This window comes from Cydia fagiglandana, chromosome 20 (genome assembly GCF_963556715.1).
Source record: "Cydia fagiglandana chromosome 20, ilCydFagi1.1, whole genome shotgun sequence".
In the NCBI taxonomy this organism is placed as follows: domain Eukaryota; kingdom Metazoa; phylum Arthropoda; class Insecta; order Lepidoptera; family Tortricidae; genus Cydia; species Cydia fagiglandana.
In genome coordinates, this window is record NC_085951.1 from 15,014,932 (window position 1) to 15,040,070 (window position 25,139).

The window sequence follows — 25,139 nt, forward strand, 5'->3', positions numbered from 1 at the left end:
TGAACATAGTATTTCATTGAAGGCCCTCGTCATCCACGATCCACGATTGAAGGTTCTGATGTGCTGCAGATAGTATGATACGCCCACAATTCCCGACTTCAGAAGTGCGGCCGAACACACGGAATTCGCTACGGAATTCCTCTTGAAAGCTCAAATTTGCCAAATGAAGGTGGACTGAAGGTCCCGAAAATCTGCCCTGAATTTGAAAATCCCTGGCATTCTTTAATTCAAGAGTTATAAAGGCCTTAGAAAATGAAGAAATCTCATGCTGTCGCTGGTGGAAAATAAAGAAGCATCGTGATGGAAAATATTTGAAGTGAAATGACAGTTGACATATTTGATATTTTGTAAATTGTGTTAAAGTTTTTGCATAATTACGTTTTATGTTATGTTGTGTGAAATGTTCGTGGAAATTGTTGTAAATATTTTAGGTAAATCTAAGTAAACACGTTTACAGTCCTCTGCTGTGCACCATGAAGAATGAAGATAGTTGCTGCGAGATCTCCCGTCTCGCACGGGGAGAAGCTGCGGTTGCACAAAACGTGGGTGCCTTAGCTTGTTTACAGAAGCTGAGAGATAACCGAGATGAGCTGCTTATTTACTGGTTTTCAAACTGTCACTGGAAGTTGCATATCGCGTGAGTTGCGTCCATTCTTTTATGATTTTTAACTGTGTTGAGTGTATCACACAAAGCCAGCGTGATGGGTTCTAGTTAGGAAATTATGAGAACAGAGACGAGATACCTACTCTAGCCTTTATGGTCAGAATGTATGTTAAGAAATTTGGTTCGTGGACTTGTAAAGGCTGTTTAACGATTTTCTGAGCAATATGGCATGTACTCGTAATTCCGTCACAACTTGAATAGCTTCTAGCAAAATGCACCTTAATTATTTTTGTGTGGATACGTACTATTTCAAATTGTGTCATGGACCAAATAATATTATCGTGAGAAGCGTTACGAGTGGTTGGTATCATTTTTCGAACACACTGTCAATATGCCTGTTAGTATGATTTCTGTTTTGCTAGCTTGTGCCTAGGATAGAGGCGTGTGCGTGACGTTTTTAGATATGAAAAATAAACTGAAGATTTAGATTTAGCGGTGCAAAGTTTATGGCCGTTGACGGATAGTTCAGACTTAGTTTTCGATTACATCTTTTTGATTAGGTACTTAAAATGACTTTACGTCCAAAATTGTATAGTCAAAACGTAAGGGTTAAAATTGTGTGTTTCTATTTGAAGAATGTAAAAGGACCCCATCGAAGCTGAAGGAATCCTTTTTTGGTAATTGTTGCAGTCAGATATTTTACAGTTTACAGTACAAAACACTTAAATTTGGATCCGGCATTGAATTTTTTTTTTCAATTCTCAATATTCTGTGAGTCAGTGATATGTTGTTTGCGATGAATAACTGTTAAAAAAAGCATTTTGTAAGTCAAATTCAATTAACAATGAATTGATCAATTTTAGATTCGATTTGATACTTAATTTGACGTATTACTCAATGGGTTAATGTAATTTTGCATATTGCATGAACAGGTAGCTAAGTAAGCAGTTTGAGAAGGACATTATTCATTGATTTATTTAAACACTATTTAAAGGAATTAATTTTGGGAATAGATATCTCTAAGTATACCGCTAATGGTTTTTTCTACTCGGGTACTTTTATCTGTCATTTACATAGTCACGAACGAACATATAAGGGCGTAAATTATTAATACTCCTTAAAAGTCTATAGTCTATTGCCCAAAAAAGCACTTGTATCGTTTTAGAGACATTACGATACGGTAAGCTAGTGCAGGGTAGCAGGTGGCACAAACCGGTACATTGCTACCAACGTGACAAACGATTGAATGCATACGGTTTTTATTAAAAAAGAAACAAATTTGTACTGAGTTCATTGCTACCAACATAATAAAAAATACTTTTATACCCTACAGCACCACGACCCTTGTGCGGTGCGGTAGTGTGTAACGGCTTTAAAAAAACATAACCATAGACATTACTCGTTTGTTTCTCGTTTCCCGCCTTTCCCGGTAATTTCTTGTTCTTTGAGTACTTTGCGTTATTATTTGTTTTGCGTTCATAAAAAGTGTTGAAAATGGACAAAGAGGACTACATTGTTTCTAAACCTGAAGAAATATCCGCTGCAGCACAAGCAGCGATCGAAAATTTGTTGCCTAAGTACTAAATCTCAGCACCTATACGACAAATCTTATGAGAAGTGCATGGCGTGGAGATTGGAGCACAAAACTTCGTCATTCTCTGAAAACGTCTTTGGTGTATTTTCAAAGACTAATTGGAAGCACCGGATCAGATCTATCTTTTAAGCAAGGTTGGTATATGTTATAAAAATTTTTGATACACATTTTTAGGGTACACAGTACAGCGAGCTATATTTATGTACATTTTATATTTTTGCATTGAAACTGAATATTATTTAATTCTCCTTTTTCTTGTTACAGGTTGCAGTAATATTTGGTATTATGGGTGCTTGTCGCAGACAAGAGCTACATACATATAGTAATACCTACTATCCAAAATTTACATTGACATTTTCATAAATAAAATTTTGTTTATATTTTTTTGTATTTTATTTAATATTGCCTACTCATAGAAAAAGCATTGTATGCAACGTTGTATAAGTAGTCAAAAAATGCTCATGGCGTATTTATTAACAATGTTCGCCTTCGGCTCACATTGTTACCCACGCCACTCACATTTTTTGACCCCTCTTATAAAACTGTTGCATAAAATACTATTATGACATTGACATAAGACACAAAACGTGAAGTTCACGCCCCTTTCAAATAACAGTAGTGATACCATTAAGAATAAGTAGTTTATTTGAGAGGCTCATCACATGAGTTGGCGGTCGCAACCGAAACCTGAGTTGTCCAGAGGGCGTTTGAGGGCTGGGTGCTGGTGGGCACAGTCCTATTCGTAACTGCAATTCATGGTGGTTTCGGACCGGGCGATGAGGCTAGCTGTGTGTTGGAACCAAGCTGTTGTAAAGCCAAGGTGTTGGCACTATTGTTTCTTACGCGGGTCAATAATCTAGGTTTCGTTGTAGTTCTAATTAAAAATAAATTATGTAATGTATGTTCGACGACCGGTCTGGCCTAGTGGGTAGTGACCCTGCCTGCGAAGCCGATGGTCCTGGGTTCGAATCCCAGTAAGGGCATTTATTTGTATGATGATACAGATATTTGTTCCTGAGTCATGGGTGTTTTCTATGTATTTAAGTATTTGTATATTACATATATCGTTGTCTGAGTACCCACAACACAAGCCTTCTTGAGCTTACTGTGGGACTTAGTCAATCTGTGTAACAATGTCCTATAATATTTATTTATTTATTTATTTATTTTATTTATGTACATATACATAAAACTGTGCAAAACCGTTATGAATTTATTTTGTGTGAAATAAAATTCATTCTAAGTACAAAAAAAATGCTTTATGTTTTTTAAATAAACGTATTTTTTTGTCCACAGTTCTTTTAGTTATGAACCACTGTCCAATGATATGTAATATTAAATTAGACTTCTGACTTTTGACTTGACTAAAATAAGGTTAAGGAAGGACTGATATGATTGTAATTTAATCGGATTTATAAGTTCGATTTAATTGATAACGTTTTTTGAAAATTGTCATAACAAAAATGTTCTTATTTCAATAAGACTTGGACTTGATTTGGATCACAAATCTGGTTGCAAAACACAATTACTGTGTACTATAATCAAAACAAAAACTATAATGAGGTTATTAAGGCACAATAAGATTATGTACGAGCCAGTACGAGGTCATTCGGCGTAATGGCGTGTCAACGTACGTTGCAAGGTAGCATTAGTATGGACAATAGTCTCATGTAGAATCATAAATATGTTATATTTGAAAGGAATTCACAATGTTTGATTAAGTTTAAAAATATTGTAGTAATTTTAGATTTAAAGTTTATAACGTCAGTAACGTCAGTACATGCACTTATCTAAGGCCTGAGTTACACTTGTAAGTTTTACTTACGTAAGTAGGGACAAAGCTATTTGTTAGAATGAGATAACGATATTCATCTCTCATTCTGTAGTATAGCCGTGTCCCTACTTACGTAAGTAAAACTTACAAGTGTAACTCAGGCCTAATGTCTTTCCCTGTAAGATTTTCAAATAATTTCCACATTTTATAGTTTGACAGGTTAAGTTTAAGCACGACTCACGTTAGACCGGGCCGCCGTAGCTTCCGGCGCGTCGTTTTCTATGGAAAGAGTTACCTGATCACCTGTCATGTCATTCAAAAGTAAGCGCCAAAAACTCCGGCCCGGACACGGCCCGGTCTAACGAGAGTCATCTTTTAAGCTGCCAATTTTAGAAACCGAGTCGTTAGGAGGTTAAAAATCATTTAATAAAAATGCGCCGCTACGAATAACGCCCCATTTGAGTCACAAAAAGTAAAACAAGCAGAAGTATAGAGTTTCCCCCATTAGTCATTCACACCACTCACGCCTAGACAAACACGCGGTCAAACAGTCCTATCTTTAAACTGAAACGGGACTTTATCTCGTAAATAGGTAGGTACAGTCGCCATCAGATATATCGGGGCGGCCAAGGTGTTCACAATATCGGAACACGCACTCTAGCGCCCTAACAATAGAGGCGTGTTCAGATTTATGTGAGCGCCTTAGCCGCTCCGATACATCTGAGATGGTGACTGTACAGTAGTGTACACTACCGGCGCGATTCGGGAAATAAATTAGAGATTAACTAGATACGATATAGTAAAGATATGTGACGTCCTACGGGTAAAGGTACCTTATGGCGGTTGGCGCTTACGCTATTATTAACGCAGCTCCAATATTATTGCGGCGCTATGCGACGTAAGCACCAGCCGCCATAAGGTACTTTTTGCCGTGGATCGTCACATATTTTTACTATTTCATATCTAGTGAATCTCTAATTCATTTCCCGAATCGCAGCGCCAGCCGTCATAAGGTACCGTTTGCCGTGGATCGTCACATATCTTTACTATTTCATATCTAGTGACTCTCTAATTCATTTCCCGAATCGCGGTGCCAGTCGCCATAAGGTACCGTTTGCCGTGGATCGTCGCATATCTTTACTATTTCATATCTAGTAAATCTCTAATCCACTTCCCGAATCGAGCCGTACATTTACTGCCCGATTCTAACTTTAAGATACGTCAATTAATAGATCTAGAAACGATATGGATGAGATGTGTCATTGTTAAAAGTGACGTTTTTGTTTGTAGAAACGTCACATTTGACACTGACATAATATATCATCTAATCCATATCGTTTTTAGGTCTATTAATTGACATATTTTAAAGTTCGAATCGGACCGTTATTGTACTAGTGACTCAACCATGAAAAAATAAAATACAAACTCGATTGCTAAAAATAAGTGACGTTTTTGGTTGAAGTATTTTTTTTATTGATCATATGGTATTACAATTAAAATACGTATCATTCCCTATTATGGTTTTGAACTGATTTTGACACGACAAATGTCTTCACTTTCACTTCATTCATCAATCTTATCAAAACAAGATCAAAACGGTATCAAATTGTTAAGTCTGAATCAGCCTCCAGGTCTTCATCAACTCCCCTATGCATTGTGCGCCAAAATGAACTCCGGCGCAACTTTCCCGCGCACAATGGCTGACGCATGCGCTCCTGTTTCGGCCGTGGCCAATTGACTCCTTATTCAGCCGGCACGCTTAAACGGTCTGAATAAAACAAACAGGTAGAAAATGGTCCAGCTAAACTGTCTCTTAACAATAACAACTGACTTTCCAAAAACTAGACTGGCAGTCATACCATAGCAAAAGATATGAGTGTCTGCGATGTTTCAGTAGACACGTCCGATCGTGTCAAGTGGAGAGAAAGGACAAGCAAAGTAGACCCCACAATAGACGGAATAATAATGCTAAGGAGAGAGAGAGACTGAACTGTCTGAGTCTAAGTCTAAGCTTACTTTGCACCGACTTAAACGGACTAAGTAAGAGAGTCTCGTTAGTATACTCATTCAAATTTGGTTTAAAATGAAGGCTCATCGGGTTAGTTAGTTAGTTATCCTGGGCATTTTCCGCAAATCGACAACCATGAAATCTAGCAGTGTCTTCAGGTTGCTATTTGCTAACTGCCTCCTTCAGTGTGCACGGAGTCCCCAGGTATTGGTTCCTGTATGCTTCTATCTGTTTACAGTGTAGGAGGATATGTTTTACTGTTTCTTCTTCTTCCATGCACGGGCTCATCGGGTTAAAAGATATTTGTAAAGAAACACTATTTCAAATCCAAGTTTTGTCATTTGTCTTTGCAAGTTTTGATTAGTGGACGGCTAAGCATCTGATATAAGTCTTTATTTGACATTCATTTCTGATTTCTTAACCCCTAGTGTTTTCATTCGATGGCGTGACGAACGTACGCGTTCGTGTTAAATCTCATTTTGTATGGGAATTTGAACAGCGCGCCAAACGGGATGTTCTGGAAACTCAATATCCTATACAAAATGAGACTTAACGCAAACGCGTACGTCACGTCACGCTCTTGAATGAAATCGAAGTTCGCAAATTGCGGGCAGTTTTCTCTGTCACTCTAATTACGCCTTCATTGGAGTAAAAGAGAAAGATCCCCGCAATTTGCGAATTTCTGTTTTCGCGGTAGCCCCTCTGATTTCTTGACGAATAAGAGTAGAAATTGTTCAGTTTCGATGCTAAATATTTGCTGTGCCAAAATATTTGTCCGTGGAATAGAATCACGGACCGAAACGATGATATTAATTAACAGTAATTGCTCGTTAACTTTTAAACGATACCCTTGAATCTGATGTATGTGGCAATTGCTCCTGTCCAGTTTAATTGTTCGCTTGACAACATTCGGGCGGCAAATGTCGCGATTTTTCATACTCAGGAGGACGCAAACACGTGTAGATATTACACGGGTTTATACTTGTACGCCTCTTATTTTGAAATTATTATTGAGCTTTTATTACTAATGGAATGATTGGAAGAGATCATTAAGACATCGCTGTTATTCTTATTTTATTAGATTTCGTTTTGTAAGTATCAATGTCCATATATTTTCCTTTTTTATTGTGGGACGTACGACGTACCACATTATTACAATCCAAAAATTGTAAAGCCAGAGCCAGCGTAAGTTGATCATCGCTTATTTTTTCATTGTGATTGACATCTTTATTTATAATTTATAATTTTGTAAGTTTTTTCCTAATTGTTATTTTCTATTTTAGTGATCAATAAAGAATACTCGAAGCTTGTGTGTATTTAGGATTGATCTGTGATGTTACAGTTTATATTGTATTTTTGTCGCGTTGTTGTGGTGAAAATTTTGTGTTTCACTTGGTAGTAGAAGTTTGTTGAACCCTCGTGCCTTAAAACTATTCTTGCTCCAATATTTCTACCATATCTATTATTAACCTTACAAATAAATGTCCGTCGTATTATGGATGTATCCCCTAGGTTACTTATGTTAGAATCATCTTTAACTAACTACTGTAAGTTGGTAGTCATAAATAAATGTCTTATAGTGTTTATTCTCTTGTTCCAGAGCCAATGTCCATCTAAAATGTCGTCAGCAGGCGCCGTCCTCCTGGAGGCGCGGCCGTTCAGGCCGTTCAAGTCCTCCGAGGAGTACCTCTACGCCATGAAGGAGGATTTGGCCGAGTGGCTGACAATCCTCTACCCCGAGCTTAGGATCAATGCTGACAATTTCTTGGATAGATTGGATACTGGCGTCGCTTTATGTCGGGTAAGTGTCTTAGATTTATATAGATAGCCTGTTTGTAAATAAATAAATATCGCAACTCCACACTATCATTATCAGTTTATCAATAAATGCGATAACCAATCAATAGGGACGACCTATCAGTATATCTCTTAATGAAACATACCAGTAATCTTATCAATAATATAAATATGATAATATTTTCTTGGCCCCTTTTACAAGTGGCGCAGCGTAAGGAAATGGCTTGACATCCGCTTGGGTTGTGATCAATTTTATACTAATAGAATCCACCGACTTTTGTGATAACATTTTTTTAAAGTTAGTAGTTCGATCAAGGTCGTAAACTTTATAGGGTGGCTGCTATTGGCCACTAAATAGTAATTAGCCACCCTTAACAAATCAGAAAGAAATTGAATTTTGCATGGACATAATAGTCTGAGTATCTCGGAGTAATTAACAATGGAGCCGCCATTAACAGGCGTTCCCCTCTGTCGAAAATAGGCGGCCAATGGTCAACCTCATGTCAACCATATGTATGGACTGACGTTTATCTGACATGACGTACCTATACATTTGATGTGCCCCTCCCCCGCAAAAAACGGCAGACTATTTTGTACCGAAAATTTTAGACATGGCGTCTCCGTTGGTTATATCCTCCAAGCTGAGTATTGAGGAAGGACATAGGATAGTTTTGAATTTTAAATGAAGTCGCGAGTAGATGCTAGTATTTAATGCAGTACTGTGTTTCTCGTGTTTATATTTCTATGTACAATAAAGTAAATACATACATACATACATAACTGAACGAAAAGAAATTACTCAAACCCGTTAATGTTTAGGTCATACTGAGCAACTTTTACTATATGACCAACCCCGAAAATGCGGAAAAAAAAATTGGATGTTTCATACATTTTTCTGGTCTGATGTTGAAATTTCCAATGGAAGTGTCAATTTTTAGGGTTCCGTACCCAAAGGGTAAAACGGGACCCTATTACTAAGACTTCGCCGTCCGTCCGTCCGTCCGTCTGTCTGTCACCAGGCTGTATCTCACGAACAGTGATAGCTAGACAGTTGAAATTTTCACAGATGATGTATTTCTGTTGCCGCTATAACAACAAATACTAAAAACAGAATAAAATAAAGATTTAAATGGGGCTCCCATACAACAAACGTGATTTTTGACCAAAGTTAAGCAACGTCGGGCGTGGTCAGTACTTGGATGGGTGACCGTTTTCTTTTTTTTTGCTTTATGGTACGGAACCCTTCGTGCGCGAGTCCCACTCGCACTTGTTTTTCGCGATTTCGGGGTTGCTCCCATAGTAAAAGTTGCTTAGTATGACCTTAACATTAACGAGTTTGAGTTTTCGTTCAGTTACATACTGTATTCTAATATTGACCGGTGAGTTCTCCCGTTCGGGTCCAACTACTCCCACGGACCCCCGAACTGGTTCAGTAGGTACGGATTGGCAAACTGGCCTGGTATTGCATTAGGTGCGCGGGCGCTGGTGAGGTGAACCAGTGTAGCGCGACCTTTATACCCTTGTCACTCTAATGTAAGAGAGAAAGGTAGAAAAATGTCCTAATTTAATTTTGATTCGTTTAGCTTTTACTAACCGTTTTCAAAAAAGGAGGAGGTTATCAATTCGACTGTATCTTGTTTGTTACTTTAGAACTTCGTTATTTTTGAACCGATTTGGAAAGATAGTTAAGTTTTGATGTTAGTTGAGGTCAGGTTGCCTTTTTAAATCTAGTAAAGGATGGTATAATAATAAAAAAATAAAAAAAATTTGGAAAGCAATTTGTTTAAAAGTGTTTAGAGTCAGATTGGTCCCACTTATGTCAAAAATCGATTATAAATAATATGATGAAATCCGCAAAAAAAATAATAATAATAATAAAATAAAACTTGCAACCAACGTTTCATTGAAGCCTACCTATCTATACCTTAATCTGAAAATGGCGGAGGTTTTTAAAACTAGTTTTCTTAAGTAATAAAATTAATCAATTATAAATAATCCAAGATAATCCGACAGGCGTTTAGCAGAATGTCATTCTAACATTCTGACGAAATCCGACGGCATTTAAATTAGATTTGTACCTGTCGACGTGCACCTGTTGGTTGACCAGTTGCATAGGACCGCGAACCACGTTTAACGTGTTGGCTCTCTGTTGCACTTGTAAATTCGTACGTATGTAAGTGTGACAGGGAGGCAACACGTCAAACGTGGTTCGCGGTAGGCCCTCCGGCCTCAGAATCTCAGTATTGGGAAAGGTAATCCTTAATTCACATAAGTGGATGTGACAGGTGTTAAGATGTAAAGTTTGCTGACAGAAGTGGAAACCAGGAAATTAATAGTAGTAGGTTCACTAAAATAAAACTATTGAATCAATCTGCAATCCAAAATCGGTCCATGAATGTCAAAAACGTACAATATTTAATATTAGGATGCCGTCCATTTGGATGAATCCATTGTAACGGCATCCATTTGGAAGGCTCGTCAGAGGCCTGCTTTAGGTTTTCCTCAGTCACCCGTTGACCACGAACGCTGTAAAGGGTTCGAAACGTTAATTCAATATACGCGATATAATCCGTTTCAATAGTTTTATTCCATGAATAACTATCACGGTAACCGAAGACAATATCTAGACACGCGGCAGCGTGTCAAGCCAAGTTCAAGCAAAGGAACTGGCTAGCCAGCGCCAAGTGTAATATTACACGAACCACTTGGTGCCACTTTTGACCCTTCTATAACTCAAAACATCTTTAACGTAAACACATAAAACTACGTGTGTTTAATTATATCCATAAGGACATCTAGAAGCCCAAATTTCATGAAGCTAGCTCAAACGGTTATAAAGATATGAAGGTCAAAAGGTCGTAAATTTTAAGACTGACTGACATACCTATAGTACCTAAACCTAACCTACTTCCAGATGACCTAGAAGGATGAAATTTGGAATCCAGCTCAGTTATTGTGTGAAAGCGTAGGAAAAAATCTAAAAATTAAAAAAAGTTATACAATAGGGGGGGTCCCCATACAAAAAAACCATTTTTTATTGTGACTGACATATAAGTACCTAAACCTAACCTACTTCCAGATGACCTAGAAGGATGAAATTTGGAATCCAGCTCGGTTATTGTGTGTAAGCGTAGGAAAAAATCTAAAAACAAAAAAATAATAATAAATAGGGGGGGTCCCCATACAAATTTCTTTTTTATTGTGACTGACATATAGTACCTAAACCTAACCTACTTCCAGATGACCTAGAAGGATGAAATTTGGAATCCAGCTCGGTAATTGTGTGTAAGCGTAGGAAAAATCTAAAAATAAAAAAAGTGAAAAAATAGGGGGGGTCCCCATACAAAAAACCTGTAATACCCGCTAAACAACCGGCCAACGGTGTGTCGTTGGCGGCGCGCGGCACCACATAATTAATACAAAGAACAGAAGTAAAAAACATGCAGCGGAAACACAAGAAAAAACATTAAATCTCAATACCTGCCTAGTTTTCTTTACAAAAAGTATTGATATCCCATCAAAAACATAAATGTAAAAAAGGAGAGCCAAGTTCAATACAAAAATTATGCTTGGCTGTGGGGTTCGCCGCAAAAAGAATGGAGATCTAAATGAGTACCAAGTTCTATGCAAAATCCAAATATGTATTTATAGGAACAAAATAACATTATAAACAAGTATTAAACTCTATTTCTTTGCTTTATTGGATACCTATAACAATTGCTGTTATTTAAAAAAAATGTGAGATCTTAAAGTAGGTTAGATTTGGCTTGGCCAGTTTTTATCAGAATTACAAAATATATATGTTGAATAACTTTATAAAATGACTGATGTAATGAAAACTGGCCTAGTCAAATCTAACCTGCTTTAAGATCTCGCATTTTTTTTAAATAACAGCAATTGTTATAGGTATCCAATAAAGCAAAGAAATAGAGTTTAATACTTGTTTATAATGTTATTTTGTTCCTATAAATACATATTTGGATTTTGCATAGAACTTGGTACTCATTTAGATCTCCATTCTTTTTGCGGCGAACCCCACAGCCAAGCATAATTTTTGTATTGAACTTGGCTCTCCTTTTTTACATTTATGTTTTTGATGGGATTAGGTTCACTTAAATTACAGAAATGGTATCACAAAGGTGAACTTATCCCTCGGGAGCTCTTCTACCTAACCTTCGAGTAGATGAGTGTGAAACTCTAATCAGATGAATGAATGGAACTCTGAGAGTGACGAAACCAAACGGTATTTAAATTAGATACTTATGTACCTGTCAGCGTGCAGTGTGCACCTGGCGAGCTGACCAGGCTTCAGAGTTGGGTAATCGTTTATTTACATAAGTAGATGTGACAGACGTTAAGATGGAGGGAAGTTCGCTGACAAAAGTTAAATCTACAAAATTTGATATCACAATCAAAATAGTACAAAGCTCGAAATTGCCCAAATTGCTCGAAGCGTTGGCCCATCAAGGCTAACACCATGCTGAGTCGGGACCATTTCGTGGCTATTTACTTGTTCTGTTATGTAATGATATGTGTTGTAATGTTAAGTGTATTTTTTTTTGTTCCTCTTTTTTTTCTCTTTGTCTGTTATCTATTTTTTATGCCGCGAATAAACTATTTCTATTTCTATTTATTTCTATTTAAATTTCTAGAAGAGCCCTGAAATTTGATATGTATTTTGATAAAAAGGTCCTGTTTTTAGGGTTCCGTATTATGTTCAGACCATACGTTTGGGGCCTCAATGAATCGCCATCTTGGAAAATGTGTTTCATTTTTATAAATTCGCCTTTTATTCGGAGGCGATAAATGGCGACGCTAACATTAGATTCTAAATAAACTAAAATTCAAACGAATATGGTGAAACGTTTTCCACTAAATTGAATTTGATAAGTTGCGTTTTCAGTCAGTTCAGCACGTTTCCTCAGTTAGTGTCTAAAAACGCACAATTAGCTCCGGCATGCCTACTAATATTTTTAGGCACCGCTACTGATAGATATCTAAGTAAGTATCTAGATTTTTCAACTTCTGAAAAGCCTAGGTGCTTACGAGTCATAAGAAATTCGCCTACTAAAAAAACTACTGGTTGCACTCCGAGAGTGCCCGCAGAAGTGAAAACTCAATGACATTGTAACAGTTTTTCGATCAGGTCACGTGTCCGTCGTACGAAGCATCTTACGTCTTACGCTGTCGCGAGTTTAACATTTTTTCCCCATCACGAAATCTTACACGAATCTTACGTCTTACGGACACGTGACCTGTCGCGAGTTTAACATTTTTTCCTTATCAAAAAAGTGCACAGCGCCGCTAAAGAAGTTTTTACTTCAAAAACACATTCCAACTAGTATTTACATAGAGCATTCGCAACAATTGCGAAGTCCGCAAGGTCGGGCCGATATGGAAGACGCTAGATACCATCTTTGTTTTGCAACTAAATTACTTTTAAGGTCGCACGCTACTGTTTACTTTGGGTTTATGTGTCAATAGAAATTGTCAATTTGTATTACTTACTCGTACTTAAAAAGGCCCACTGATTAACAGTCCGCCGGACGGTATTGGCCTGTCAGTTAGAACAAAATTTTGACAGTTCCGAACAACTGACAGGCCGATACCGTCCAGCGGACTGTTAATCAGTGGGCCCCTTAATACACATGTATTAACCTTATAAAACAAAGTGCTCCGCCGCGTCTGTCTTTATGTATGTATGTTCGCGATAAACTGAAAAATTACCGAATGAATTTTCATGCGATTTTCACCTATACGATTTTCTAATAGAGTGATTCTTGAAGAAGATTTAGATTTTTTTACGTAACTTAGAACTAAAAATAGTAAATTGACAGCTATGTACTTATTAACTCACATTTTCAAATCAACTGAACGAATGCTCACAATTATTTTTAAAACAAATCGATCGATTTAGTTAGGTTTTCTTTAGAGGAATTTTGTTTTACCAGCTATTTGTATTAGGTTTAAACTCGCGAGATGGCACTGTTTAAAAATGTGTACGGGCCTTTCAAAATTTTAAGTTTAGAATAAAATTCATCGTTTTCAATGGCCAAATTATAATTATAAAATTCGGCTCCATTCTCGCGCTAGCTTGGCAGGTTCGAGGGCCAGAGCGGCTACCGCGAAAACCGATATTCGCAAATTGCGGGGATCTTTCTCTTTTACTCCAACGAAGGCGTAATTAGAGTGACAGAGAAAAATCCCCGCAATTTGCGAACTTCGATTTTCGCGGTTATAGCCCAGACCCGGCCCTAGACGATGGTATGCACGATTACTTTGCATCTACCTAGTTTGGGTATTTCCCATTTTCCCCGTCTAACTATACACTTGCAGTGTTGCCAACTCGGATTTTGAAAAAATGCTAGACTAATGTCTAGATTATGCCAAAGTTTTTTGAAATATGTTAAAAAAATGCTATAATGTCACTTGAAATTAGACACTTAAAACACATACATTTTTCAAATTTGCCGCCTTTTTCTACTGACAAGATCTGCTTGACCAACTTTATATAGTCCGTCGACGTCCATCCGTCCACAAAAATCAAAATTCGTATGAAAGTATGAACCACATAAGGCGATGGCGCATATTGTTGCTGCCAAGTCGGTGCAAACTTGGCTTAGGCTAAATTATGCTAAAAATATGCCAGATGCTAAATGGAAATTTTTGGTGCCAAAGCGAGTGAAAATATGCCAGATCTGGCATCATTTATGCCAAGTTGGCAACACTGTACACTTGAACTTGTACTCGTAAATGTCTCACACTCACACCACACTTCATACGGACGCATATTCCGCCGGGGATAGGCGCAGTATTCCTGCGAGTAGGTACCCATACAGTATCATAAGTGTACACATATCTGTGAGTCAGGTTACGCTGAAACCGGCGAAATGTGGCCTGATTCATTATGCTGGTTATCTTTGTGTCATTATTTAAAACTTTTATTAGGTTTGTAGAATACAAAGGAATGAGTGGACCCGAAAAAGTATGGGCACAGAATAAATAATAGTACTAAGTACAGAAGATTCACTCTCTAACAAAACGCGTCTGTTACGATCAGCACAGATATGGCCGCTAGGTGGCGACAGCGCCACGCGCGGCTTATGGCAAACCCCAAAATTGGGGCCGAACGGATGCACTTTTAGCTACCTGTAGCAAAGCGACGAAATCGCGGAGTGAGACACGCATGGTATGGGATAAGTTAGTCTTTGTACAATGCGTACTAATTTTGTGTTATTTTTACAAAGTCTTATTGTACATCAAAGAGTTTACTCCTACTACTAAAAGTATTCTTAATTCAAAATTGTCTTACTTACGCTGCCTCTCCATTAAGGTGATAGGGAGATGGGAGGAGACGTGCGGAAATCAACCAATAGCATTGATTCGCTTCTCCGCTCTGCTGGTTTCTTTGCCTCAGTGGAAAAGCAGTATTATATGGCTAGTTGGATTTCTAAAAGCTTATAGAATTTTGTATGTTTAAGCGCCACTTGCACCATCCCACTAACCCGGGGTTAAGCGCTTAAACCGTTAACCTAGTGTCAAATTGTACTGGTAACCATGGTAACTGCTGGTTTAACCGGTTAACCCCGAGTTACAAGAATGGTGCAAGTGGGCCTTACAAGTTAACTTTGTAAGGCTCACTTGCACCATCCCACTAACCCGGGGTTAAGCGGATAAACCGTCAACACAGTGTCAAATTGTACTGGTAATCATGGTAACTCCAGGCCTGTTATAATGGCTCCTCTCCACGATGGGCCAACGCCGGCCACTCCAAGGGACGCATTTATGCGTTAGAGGCAAGTGATATTGCTATCTCATTCTACCGCATGGCTGCGTCCCTTGGATTGGCCGGCGTTGGCCCATCGTGTAGAGGAGCTATTAAATAATGAAATTAATGTTCATGTTCACACATCCAGGCTTGCTAATGTAGTCATTTAGATTACGGATTTCTTAATAGCAGTTAGGCATGACGAAAGCCTTCATTCGGAGCGAGTGTCTCGGATTAGCATAACCGAGCATATCATTAAACACCCTGTAATTATAGCGGGTTAGCGGCCGGCGCGGGCGCCGGTGCACAGAATAACAAACAGAGAGTTTACATCAAAATAGGTAGTAGGTAAAACTTTTCAGGCTGACTACTCGTACTACGACTAGCATAACTTAAGGGCTGTCGATAAATTACGTCATCATTTTTGTCGATTTTTGACCCCCCCCTAAAATCATCCAAAAATCATGCTTCGAATGACCCCGTTTCCTCCTACGTCATGCTACCATCATCCGATGTCCAGACCCCCCCTAATTTGAAATGACGTAATTTAGTGAATAGCCCCTTAGGTGTCATTTCAATTAAGTGAATTATCTTGGTAATAATCGCTACAAACGTCCAAAAAGATGCCCGTCCCCCTTTAACTTTTGAATCGAAGAATAAACAAAAATTAAAGTAATAAATAATTTTCAGGACAATTGATTTGAACATGATCAGCTGAGCCATTAATGAGTTTTATTTTTACTTTTTTACCTTCCCTCTTCATTTAATGATTTTAAAGGACGTAAGATCCGCGGTGGTACGCTCTTTTGCTTGTATATAGATAGCTTTTTCAAATTGTATAAAGGCACGGAACCCTCCATTATGCTTAGACCGACACACTTGGCCGATTTTAGTTTTTTTTAACTACATATACCTATATCATTTTAAATTAAAAAGAAGCAAATTGCGATGCTCACCAACCTATATGTTTTTATGTTACTTGGCTAATTGCATTGCTTTTCTACCTGCAATTTTAAGTGGCTTCGTTGGCTGAAACATCTATACATAAAGGAAATCCCTTTAGTTTAAGGTTTCATTTCAATTTTGTATTACAATTACAACCTCACTACACATAAGGTAAATATGCTGGTGCTCGACGCGGTCCCAGTACATGTCATCTTGAAATTTAAGTCATTGTCAATAGAGGTGACAGCAACATGTCATCTATTGGGCACTTAGAGGATATAACCAACGGAGACGCCATGTCCAAAATTTTCGGTACAAAATAATCTGCCGTTTTTTGCGGGGGAGGGGCACATCAAATGTAAGTTAAATGTAAATGTAACTGTACGTCATGTCAGATAAACGTCAGTCCATACATATGGTTGACATGTGGTTGACCATTGGCCGCCTATTTTCGACAGAGGGGAACGCCTGTTAATGGCGGCTCCATTGTTAATTACTCCGAGATTGGGCATTAGCATGTCGAGCACTAGTACGAACGTTTACCTCACAGTGCGCTTTCTGTGTACTAACTACTCTGCTATACGGGCGCCGGCGCTTGATTTATTAATTTTGCTGAATAAAATAATAATTACCGATGATAGATTCGCACTTCACGACTATTATGTTAGGCCTTGCTTTGTGAAATAATTGGTGGGTTTTACTACTTGAAAATGACACAATATTAGCTTGTTATGTTTTTTTGTAAGCAGTTATTTAATTTCTAATGCTACTCTTGTTGTGACTTTTAAAACAAACAAATATAAAGAGTAAACAACATGTGTAATATATGTATTATACAACTAAATGATGTCAGTCGCGCGTGCATTTCACACTGTCCGGACATAGACCTAGTATTACATAGATGAGCTCCGTGAGGGACACAACATACGCAAAGCGACTATATTAAAAACACGTTTTAACATTCCTGATAACACACCAAAAACAATCTACTTAATTCGGTCGGGTTATTTGTTGCCCACCATAAACCATACTAAAATTTTGGTGGGGATCAAACAAAAAGTGAGACTGTGACAAGGACAAGCAATACCGCTTTCTCTGCTACTCCTACTGAAATTTCCATAAGTGCATCTCGTTCGGTCGTTTGGCCCCTCCCCCGTGTCATCTATATATTATTGTAAGTACCTCTATGCGCGAGAGCGAGACGCGACGATGCCTTTGCCAAACTTCAGACAGGAAAGTCTTGAAGGCCCGATTCGGATTGTGAAATAGACATCTATTAGATATCTTTTACACATCATTACATCACCAAGATACGATAACGATATGCTTAAGATCTAACCTGTCAAATTTGACATTTGCGCTATTCTGGAGATACTCTTGAACGACTTCCACAGGATATGACTTAGAGATCCAAATCACATCTAATTGATATCTTACTCTATCAAACGTAAAAGTGACATTGGTTGCCCGAATTGCGCTGCAAAAGAGAACTAGTTGAGATCTAAACTATAACGTATCTAGTACGTGTCGTCTCTTGTGAATATCTTGAAGTTCGAATAAGGCAGTATACTATAATTAGTAAATAAGAATATATCGCAGGTCTGGAACAAACCCACAGCCTTTTCCATATAGCACGTCACCTGCCTGCGCCGGCGCCTCCGCCCACGGTAGATCGGGGCGATAGATCGCCGAACGCCCCCGATCGGCTCCGATCAAGGCCGATTGGTAATTCACTTGCTACTATAAAACATGACTTTACAACATTGTTAAAGAAAATCAAGACTTTTAAAATACAAGACATACATATTTGAGAAACTGTATTGTTTGGAGATGTAAAAAAAAAATAATGAAACACTTTCCATAGGTACTTCTCGCTCGCACTAATATGCCAGTACGAACGAGATGCATAGAAAGTAAGTTACGGACACGCTAGTAAATAATGTCAGTGTCAAACTCGTGGTAAGAATAAAGATTATGTTGGTATTACGAAAAATGTATCTGTTTGTTTATCTATGTAAATGCGTAGGCCAACATGTTTTTTATCGTATCGCTGTGATAAAATAATGTTTATCAAATGAGTGATACTGGAAGCCACAGATAATTTTGTAATACTGTGTTAGATTGATAAAATATTAGAAGTGCACTTAAGGGCAGGTGAAACGGGTCACTATGTTAATATTCATATACAACTTACACGAATTAGTAACGTAATACATATACATATACAGTGTGTGTCTGACCATGGGGCTTTAAATCCAGGGCTCGATTCTACTCGCTAAACTGAACTACTTTTACTATGGCACCAACCTCGAAATCCCGAATAAATGGCTGATCAGATGTCGACATTTTCTATGGAAAAGCCAATTGTTTTTCCCCGCTTTTAGGGTTGGTCCCATAATAAAAGTAGCTCAGTATAGCGAGTAAAATCGAGTCCTGGATTTAAAGCCCCATGGTCAGACACACCATGTATACATTAACGATTCTATTTGTTCGGGAATTGAGGTCTTGCCCCGCATATTTCCAGACAGCGCACGGGAATTTGAAAAGCAGATTGCTTCAAAGGAACTTCCATATGTATACCGTACGTGACCGAAGTGACAACTAGGGATGAAGTGTTTTTGAATACTCGTACATACATAGTTGCGAAATAAAATGTGTCACACATATTCGCAATTATTTTCCTCTTACTATTATCACAGAATAAATATTAGGTCCTTACATATGAAATTGGCGTTTCATATGGCAGAAATGAAAACGATTTTTTTTTATGAAACTATTTTTTTATTTAGTCAAAGTATGTACCATGGCTATCTATGCACTTTTGCCATCTCGAAGGTAGTTCATTGATTCCTTTACTAAAAAAAGTGTGTGAGCGAGAATCAATAAAATCTTTGAAGGCCGTTTGGACAGCCTCGTGAGAATTGATTTTTTTTCCTTGCATGAAGTTGTCCAAATTCCGAAAAAAATGGTAATCAGTTGGAGCAAGGTCCGGGGAGTATGGTGGGTGTCGAAGACATTCCAGTCGCAGCTCCCTTAGTTTTGCGGCCGTCAAACGTGCCGTATGTGGTCGAGCATTGTCCTGAAGCAGCAGTGGGCTAGATCGATTGACCAGTCTGGGTTGTTTAATGGCTAGCTTTTCCATCATCGTTTGCAATTGTTGACAATACACATCAGCCGTGATTGTTTGCCCAGATCTTAAGAAACTGTAATGGATGACACCGGCACTAGTCCACCAGACACTTACCAGTACCTTTTTCTGAGTCAACTTTCGTTTCGGGCAGAATTTGGCTGGTTCACCTGGGTTCAGCCATTGTGAAGAACGTTTCCGGTTATCGTACAGGATCCATTTTTCATCACAAGTAACGATACGATTCAAAATGCCTTCATTATTGTGCCGGTTGAGAAGTGAAACGCAACACTCGACGCGTGTTTCTTTGTTTGCGTCGCTCAATTCATGCGGTACCCATTTTTCAAGTTTTTTCACTTTTCCAATTTGTTTCAAGTGAATCAAAATGGTTTTATCACTCACACCGAAGCCTGCCGCTAACTCTGACGTGGTTTGCGATGGATCTGCTTCCACAATTGCTTTTAATTCTTCGTTATCAACTTCTGTCTCCGGCCGTCCACGGGGCTTGTTCTGTAGGTCAAAATTTCCAGAACGGAAACGTTGGAACCAATAACGTACCGTATTTTCTTTTGCAGTAGCTTCCCCATACGCATTGTTAATCCTACGAGCCGTTTCTGCAGCACTAGTGCCGAGGTGAAACTCATATTCGTAAATATAGCGATATTTTAAGTTCTCCATATTGTGAACAGAACGATGTGAAAGAAAAACAAATGACGCGATAACAAATAAATTTCGTAATTCGAACACAGAAATACATGGTCTTAAATTTGAAATAAATTTGAATTTGGAATTCCTAGCCGAACGCCACATATTTTGAACCAAAGTTGCCAGTTCGCCAAACGCCAATTTCATATGTAAGGACCTAATAATAGTACCTAGGTACAGAAGACTCACTCTCTAACAAAACGCGTCTGTTACGATCAGCACAGATATGGCCGCTAGGTGGCGACAGCGTCACGCGCGGCTTATGGCAAAACCCAAAATCGGGGTCGAACGGATGGACTTTTAGCTAAAGCTACGAAATCACGGAGTGAGCCACGCCTGCTATTATTGCTAGTTTTTAACAATTAACGATCTGCGATATCCTCCCATATACACTTTAATCTTTGATCAAGTTTGTTGGTGCAGAGGCTTATCTATTATAGTTCTAAGTATTGTTTTGAGATTGCTACTTATCGTAACAATTTTGAATTCTACGTACATAGTGTGCTGTGCTGGCCGCCTAGCCAACATGCCAATCGCTTAGGTTCCGTAGCGATCGACACGCAACTGTCACTGTCGCACTATTAAGGAAGAGTGATAGAGAGACATAAAGCGTTTCGTTGTCGAAGCGATAGCGATTGTCACCTTGGCTAGGCCGGCTGATGTCCTTATTATTATCGATATCAAAATAGGACGAGTCACATTTGTTATTATGATTTAGAAATTGCTTGATGTCGATATCGATAACACTTTAGAAGATATTTAATCAATCACTAGCACTGGTAAGATATCGCCCCTGAAACAGGGCTCTAATTATAAAACGTATTGCAGTGAAAAAAAAAGTGGTTTTAAGTCAAAACATAATATTAATGTCTCTTGAAAAAAGTACATAATATCGTCGGGTGACAAGCAAAAGTCACTTACTAACACCATTGAAATTATTGAACAATAAACCGTGTTACAAGTGTAATAAAGTGCAATGTTACTTTAATTTTTTGATAAAACTCATTGACTTTTGCTTGTCACCCGACGAAATTTGTACTCTAAAGGGTTCTGTATAAGTCGAAAAATGGAGCTGACTGTATCATGTCTGTGAAACTGTCTGTGTTATATGTTATCATAATATTTCGTACGTTTTAAATAATGTTTTGCCCGGTTTCCGCCATTGTCCGCCATTGTTATGGGAATCGTCCGATTTATTTATGATTCGTGGACTGTGACGAGTCGGAATGACAATCAGTTCGTGGGTTGTGTCAACAATGTTAACGTGGTTTATTGGAAAATTATATACATTATTACCTACTTACATAGGTTTTTTTTGTGTTTACGTACCTTAGATTTCGTGAAGATGACCTGACTATATATGTACATATATGGTTTTAATTTTAACTCGATACCTCTACGCGTTCCCGAGATAAAGGGCCTTGACAGACAGGCGGAGAACAAAGTGATCATATAAGAGTTCTGATTTTGGCCAAAGTGATCCTATAAGGGTAGTTATCCCCCTTTTTTAATTCAGCATCATAGACATTGTATTTACCTACCCATTGTATATCCTACATCTTATAAAACGAAATCCCCTGCCGCGTTTGACTGTCTGTATGTTCGCGATGAACTCAAAAACCGCTGAGCGGATTTTCATTTCACCTATCAATAGAGTGATTTTTAATGAATGTTTAAGTGTATAATTTGTTAAGGTTTTGTGGGCATTGGTTGAAATATGAAGATATTTGCTAATAATGTCGAAAAAAAATAACGCTTTTAAGAACCCGTGCGAAGCCGGGGCTTGTGCTAGTAGCTATTAAGTTCTGCTGTTATATAAAACCCAGTGTTGCCAACTTGGCATAAATGATGCCAGATCTGGCATATTTTCGCTTTGGCACCAAAATTTTCCATTTAGCATCTGGCATATTTTTTAGCATAATTTAGTCTAAGCCAAGTTTGCACCAACTTGGCAGCAACAATATGCGCCATCGCCTTATGTGGTTCATATTTTCATATGAATTTTGACTTTTGTGCACGGATGGACGTCAACGGACTATATAAAGTTGGTCAAGCAGATGTTGTCAGTAGAAAAAGACGATAAATTTGAATTTGTATGTGTTTTAAGCAGAGATGTGACTTATTTGAAATACTTGTATTTAAAATGCAAATACAAAATGCAAAATACCTATTTTGTATTTTGTATTTAAATACCTTTTGAAGAAAACTATTTTGTATTTTATTTGAAATAGTTTTTGGGACCTATTTTCTATTTTCAAAATACAAAATACTTTACAGTAGGTAGGTAATGTAGGTAGGAGTTACAATCTCTTCTGATATTACAATCCTGGCAACTCTCTCATTCTTTTAACATGGAACTGTTGAATCTGTTTAGTAACGTCGCACATGACCACAAGGGTAGCGAGTGGTTAAAAAAGTGGAATCTTGAGCGTTGGGAGGGTTTCAAGGCACGAGAGGAGAACAAACTTTTCTGCCCTGGTGAAACACAAACGAAACGTTTTCATCACACTAACGAGAGGCATTATACTAGCTGTGAAACATTACAAAGTAATGCTTTTAAAAGTTGATCGATAAAAACCATCATTCCTACCTACATCCTACCGGTTAATATGAGCAAACAACTAGAAATTTGCACTTTAGATAGAGGATTGATTTCAAAGAATAAAGAGAGTCTCTTCAACTCGGAAATTCCGAGTAATACTTTTTAATTCAGACTAGGTATTCACTACTCAGGGTACCTTTTATTGAAAAATATTTGTATTTTAAAAAAGTATTTTGAAAATACCTATTTCGTATTTTGTATTTAAATACAAATTCAAAAACTATTTTGTATTTTGCATTTGAAATAGTATTAAAAAGGAAGTATTTGTATTTTGTATTTAAATACTTTTTATAAAGTATTTTTCGCATCTCTGGTTTTAAGTGTCTAATATCAAGTGATATTGTAGCATTTTTTAGCATTAGTGTTTTAAAAATCTTTGGCTTCATTTTGGCATAGTCTAGACATTATGCATTTTTTCAAAATCCGAGTTGGCAACACTGATAAAACCTATCCATAACGATCCATACTTACATGTCAACAATTCTACATGTCCGTAAGATATTGCATTGACTTATTACGATCATAACAGTGCACCGACTTGACATTTCAACCGCTTATTATAAATAACCGGACACTTCCTCCTGGTTATTTATGAGTTCACTAATAATACGCGATAACTGCTGTATGCGTATGCGCATACATTAATTTTGTATAATATTAAAGCAATTAAACGTGTGAAATATTTACTACGTATAAAATATATCAACAAGAAGTTGTTAAACTTTTAACCCCCCTTAGGATAAGATTTGTGAGATGCAAGTTATCATATGAAAATTAATCAAATATTTGACAATGTTTTTAGTTATAGGCCAAGAAATAAGAAGTTATAGAGGGAAATGCTAGGAACACAATTTTTGACTCCGTAACTTTGTTTGGACTAGTTAGGAGGTGAACATATCAAAAGTCCCCGGCCGTAGCCCCGGTGCTGGGGGGGAGAGGGGGGAAAGAAGGTATCATTTTTCGGTTTTTCACTAATGTCTTGGAAACTTTGCGTCTTAGCGACATGACTACTGAGACAAACCAAAATCTGATAAAATTTGTTACAAGTTTTATTCAGTCAAGTTTTTCGATATCTTGAATAGTTTTTGAGATATCCGCTCTTGAAAGTTTATTTAGGGCTTTCAATTTTATCTTGATATCTACATTAGTGAAGCTGCTAGGCCGTGTTTGGTATCATTTTCGTATAAAACGGGGGTGCTGAATTCATTTTTGGTATCACATTGACACCATTCCTTAGAAAAAACATATAAGCTTTTAACAAATACCTTTTTTTTTAAATTCCTCTTCACGCTTAAACCGCTCAACCGATTTAATTGTAATTTGGTATACAGATATTTCGAGTCCCAAGACAGGACATAAGATACTTTTTATCTCAATAATCACCCTATAAAGTTGTGAAATGGAGTATGGGGGGAATTCAACTTCGTCGACGAAACTGAATTCCTGAGGTAAATACTGCTTAAGGTAAAGTTTGAAGTCATGTTAGGTATCATTTTCATCTAAATCACATATGTATACCATCCTAAATTTCACCTAAACCGGTTCAGCGGTTATTGACTCCTCATACAAACTTCCACCCCACTTTTCACATCCTCAAAAGATGCTTTTGGTTATAAAAACCATCCTATGTCCTGTGTCGAGACTGAAACTATTTCTATACAACATTTCAACGAAATTGGTTCAGCGGTTTAAGCGTGAAGAGGGATTTTTAAAAATATATTTTGTTTAATTTTGGTTTTACTTCGGAATAGTGTCAATGTGATACCATAAATGAATTCAGCACCCCCGATTTATACGAAAATGATACCAAACATGGCCTAACAGCATCACTGATGTAGATATCAAGATAAAATTAAAATCCCTAAATAAACTTTCAAGAGCGGGTATCTCAAAAACTATTCAAGATATCGAAAAACTTGACTTGATAAAACTTGTAACTAATTTGATGAGCTTTCGGTTTGTCTTAGTAGTCATGTCGCTAAGATGCAAAGTTTCCAAGATATCATTGAAAAACCGAAAAATTCGACCTTCTTACCCCCCTCTACCCCGCAGCACCGGGGCTACAGCCGGGGACTTTTGATATGTTCACCTCCTAACTAGTCTAAACAAAGTTACGGAGTCAAAAATTGTGTTCCTAGCATTTCCCTCTACAACGTTTTTTGAGCATTCATTTACTGACCTATTAGTCACAGGTCTAATCCAAGATTCTATTGAT

General features: G+C 37.7%; 1 protein-coding gene and 1 long non-coding RNA gene across 2 annotated transcripts in view; one reads left to right on the plus strand and one right to left on the minus strand.

Moving 5' to 3' along the window:
* Positions 1-25,139, plus strand: part of LOC134674688 (GAS2-like protein pickled eggs) — a 134,253-nt gene that overhangs the window by 12,565 nt on the left and 96,549 nt on the right. Inside the window, exon 2 of the mRNA XM_063532810.1 lies at positions 7,583-7,781. Coding sequence (XP_063388880.1) covers positions 7,599-7,781 — 183 coding nt within the window. The 5' untranslated portion in view covers positions 7,583-7,598. The remainder of the gene's footprint in view (positions 1-7,582; positions 7,782-25,139) is intronic.
* Positions 1-25,139, minus strand: part of LOC134674707 (uncharacterized) — a 444,870-nt gene that overhangs the window by 4,518 nt on the left and 415,213 nt on the right. The gene's annotated exons all lie outside the window — the stretch shown is intronic.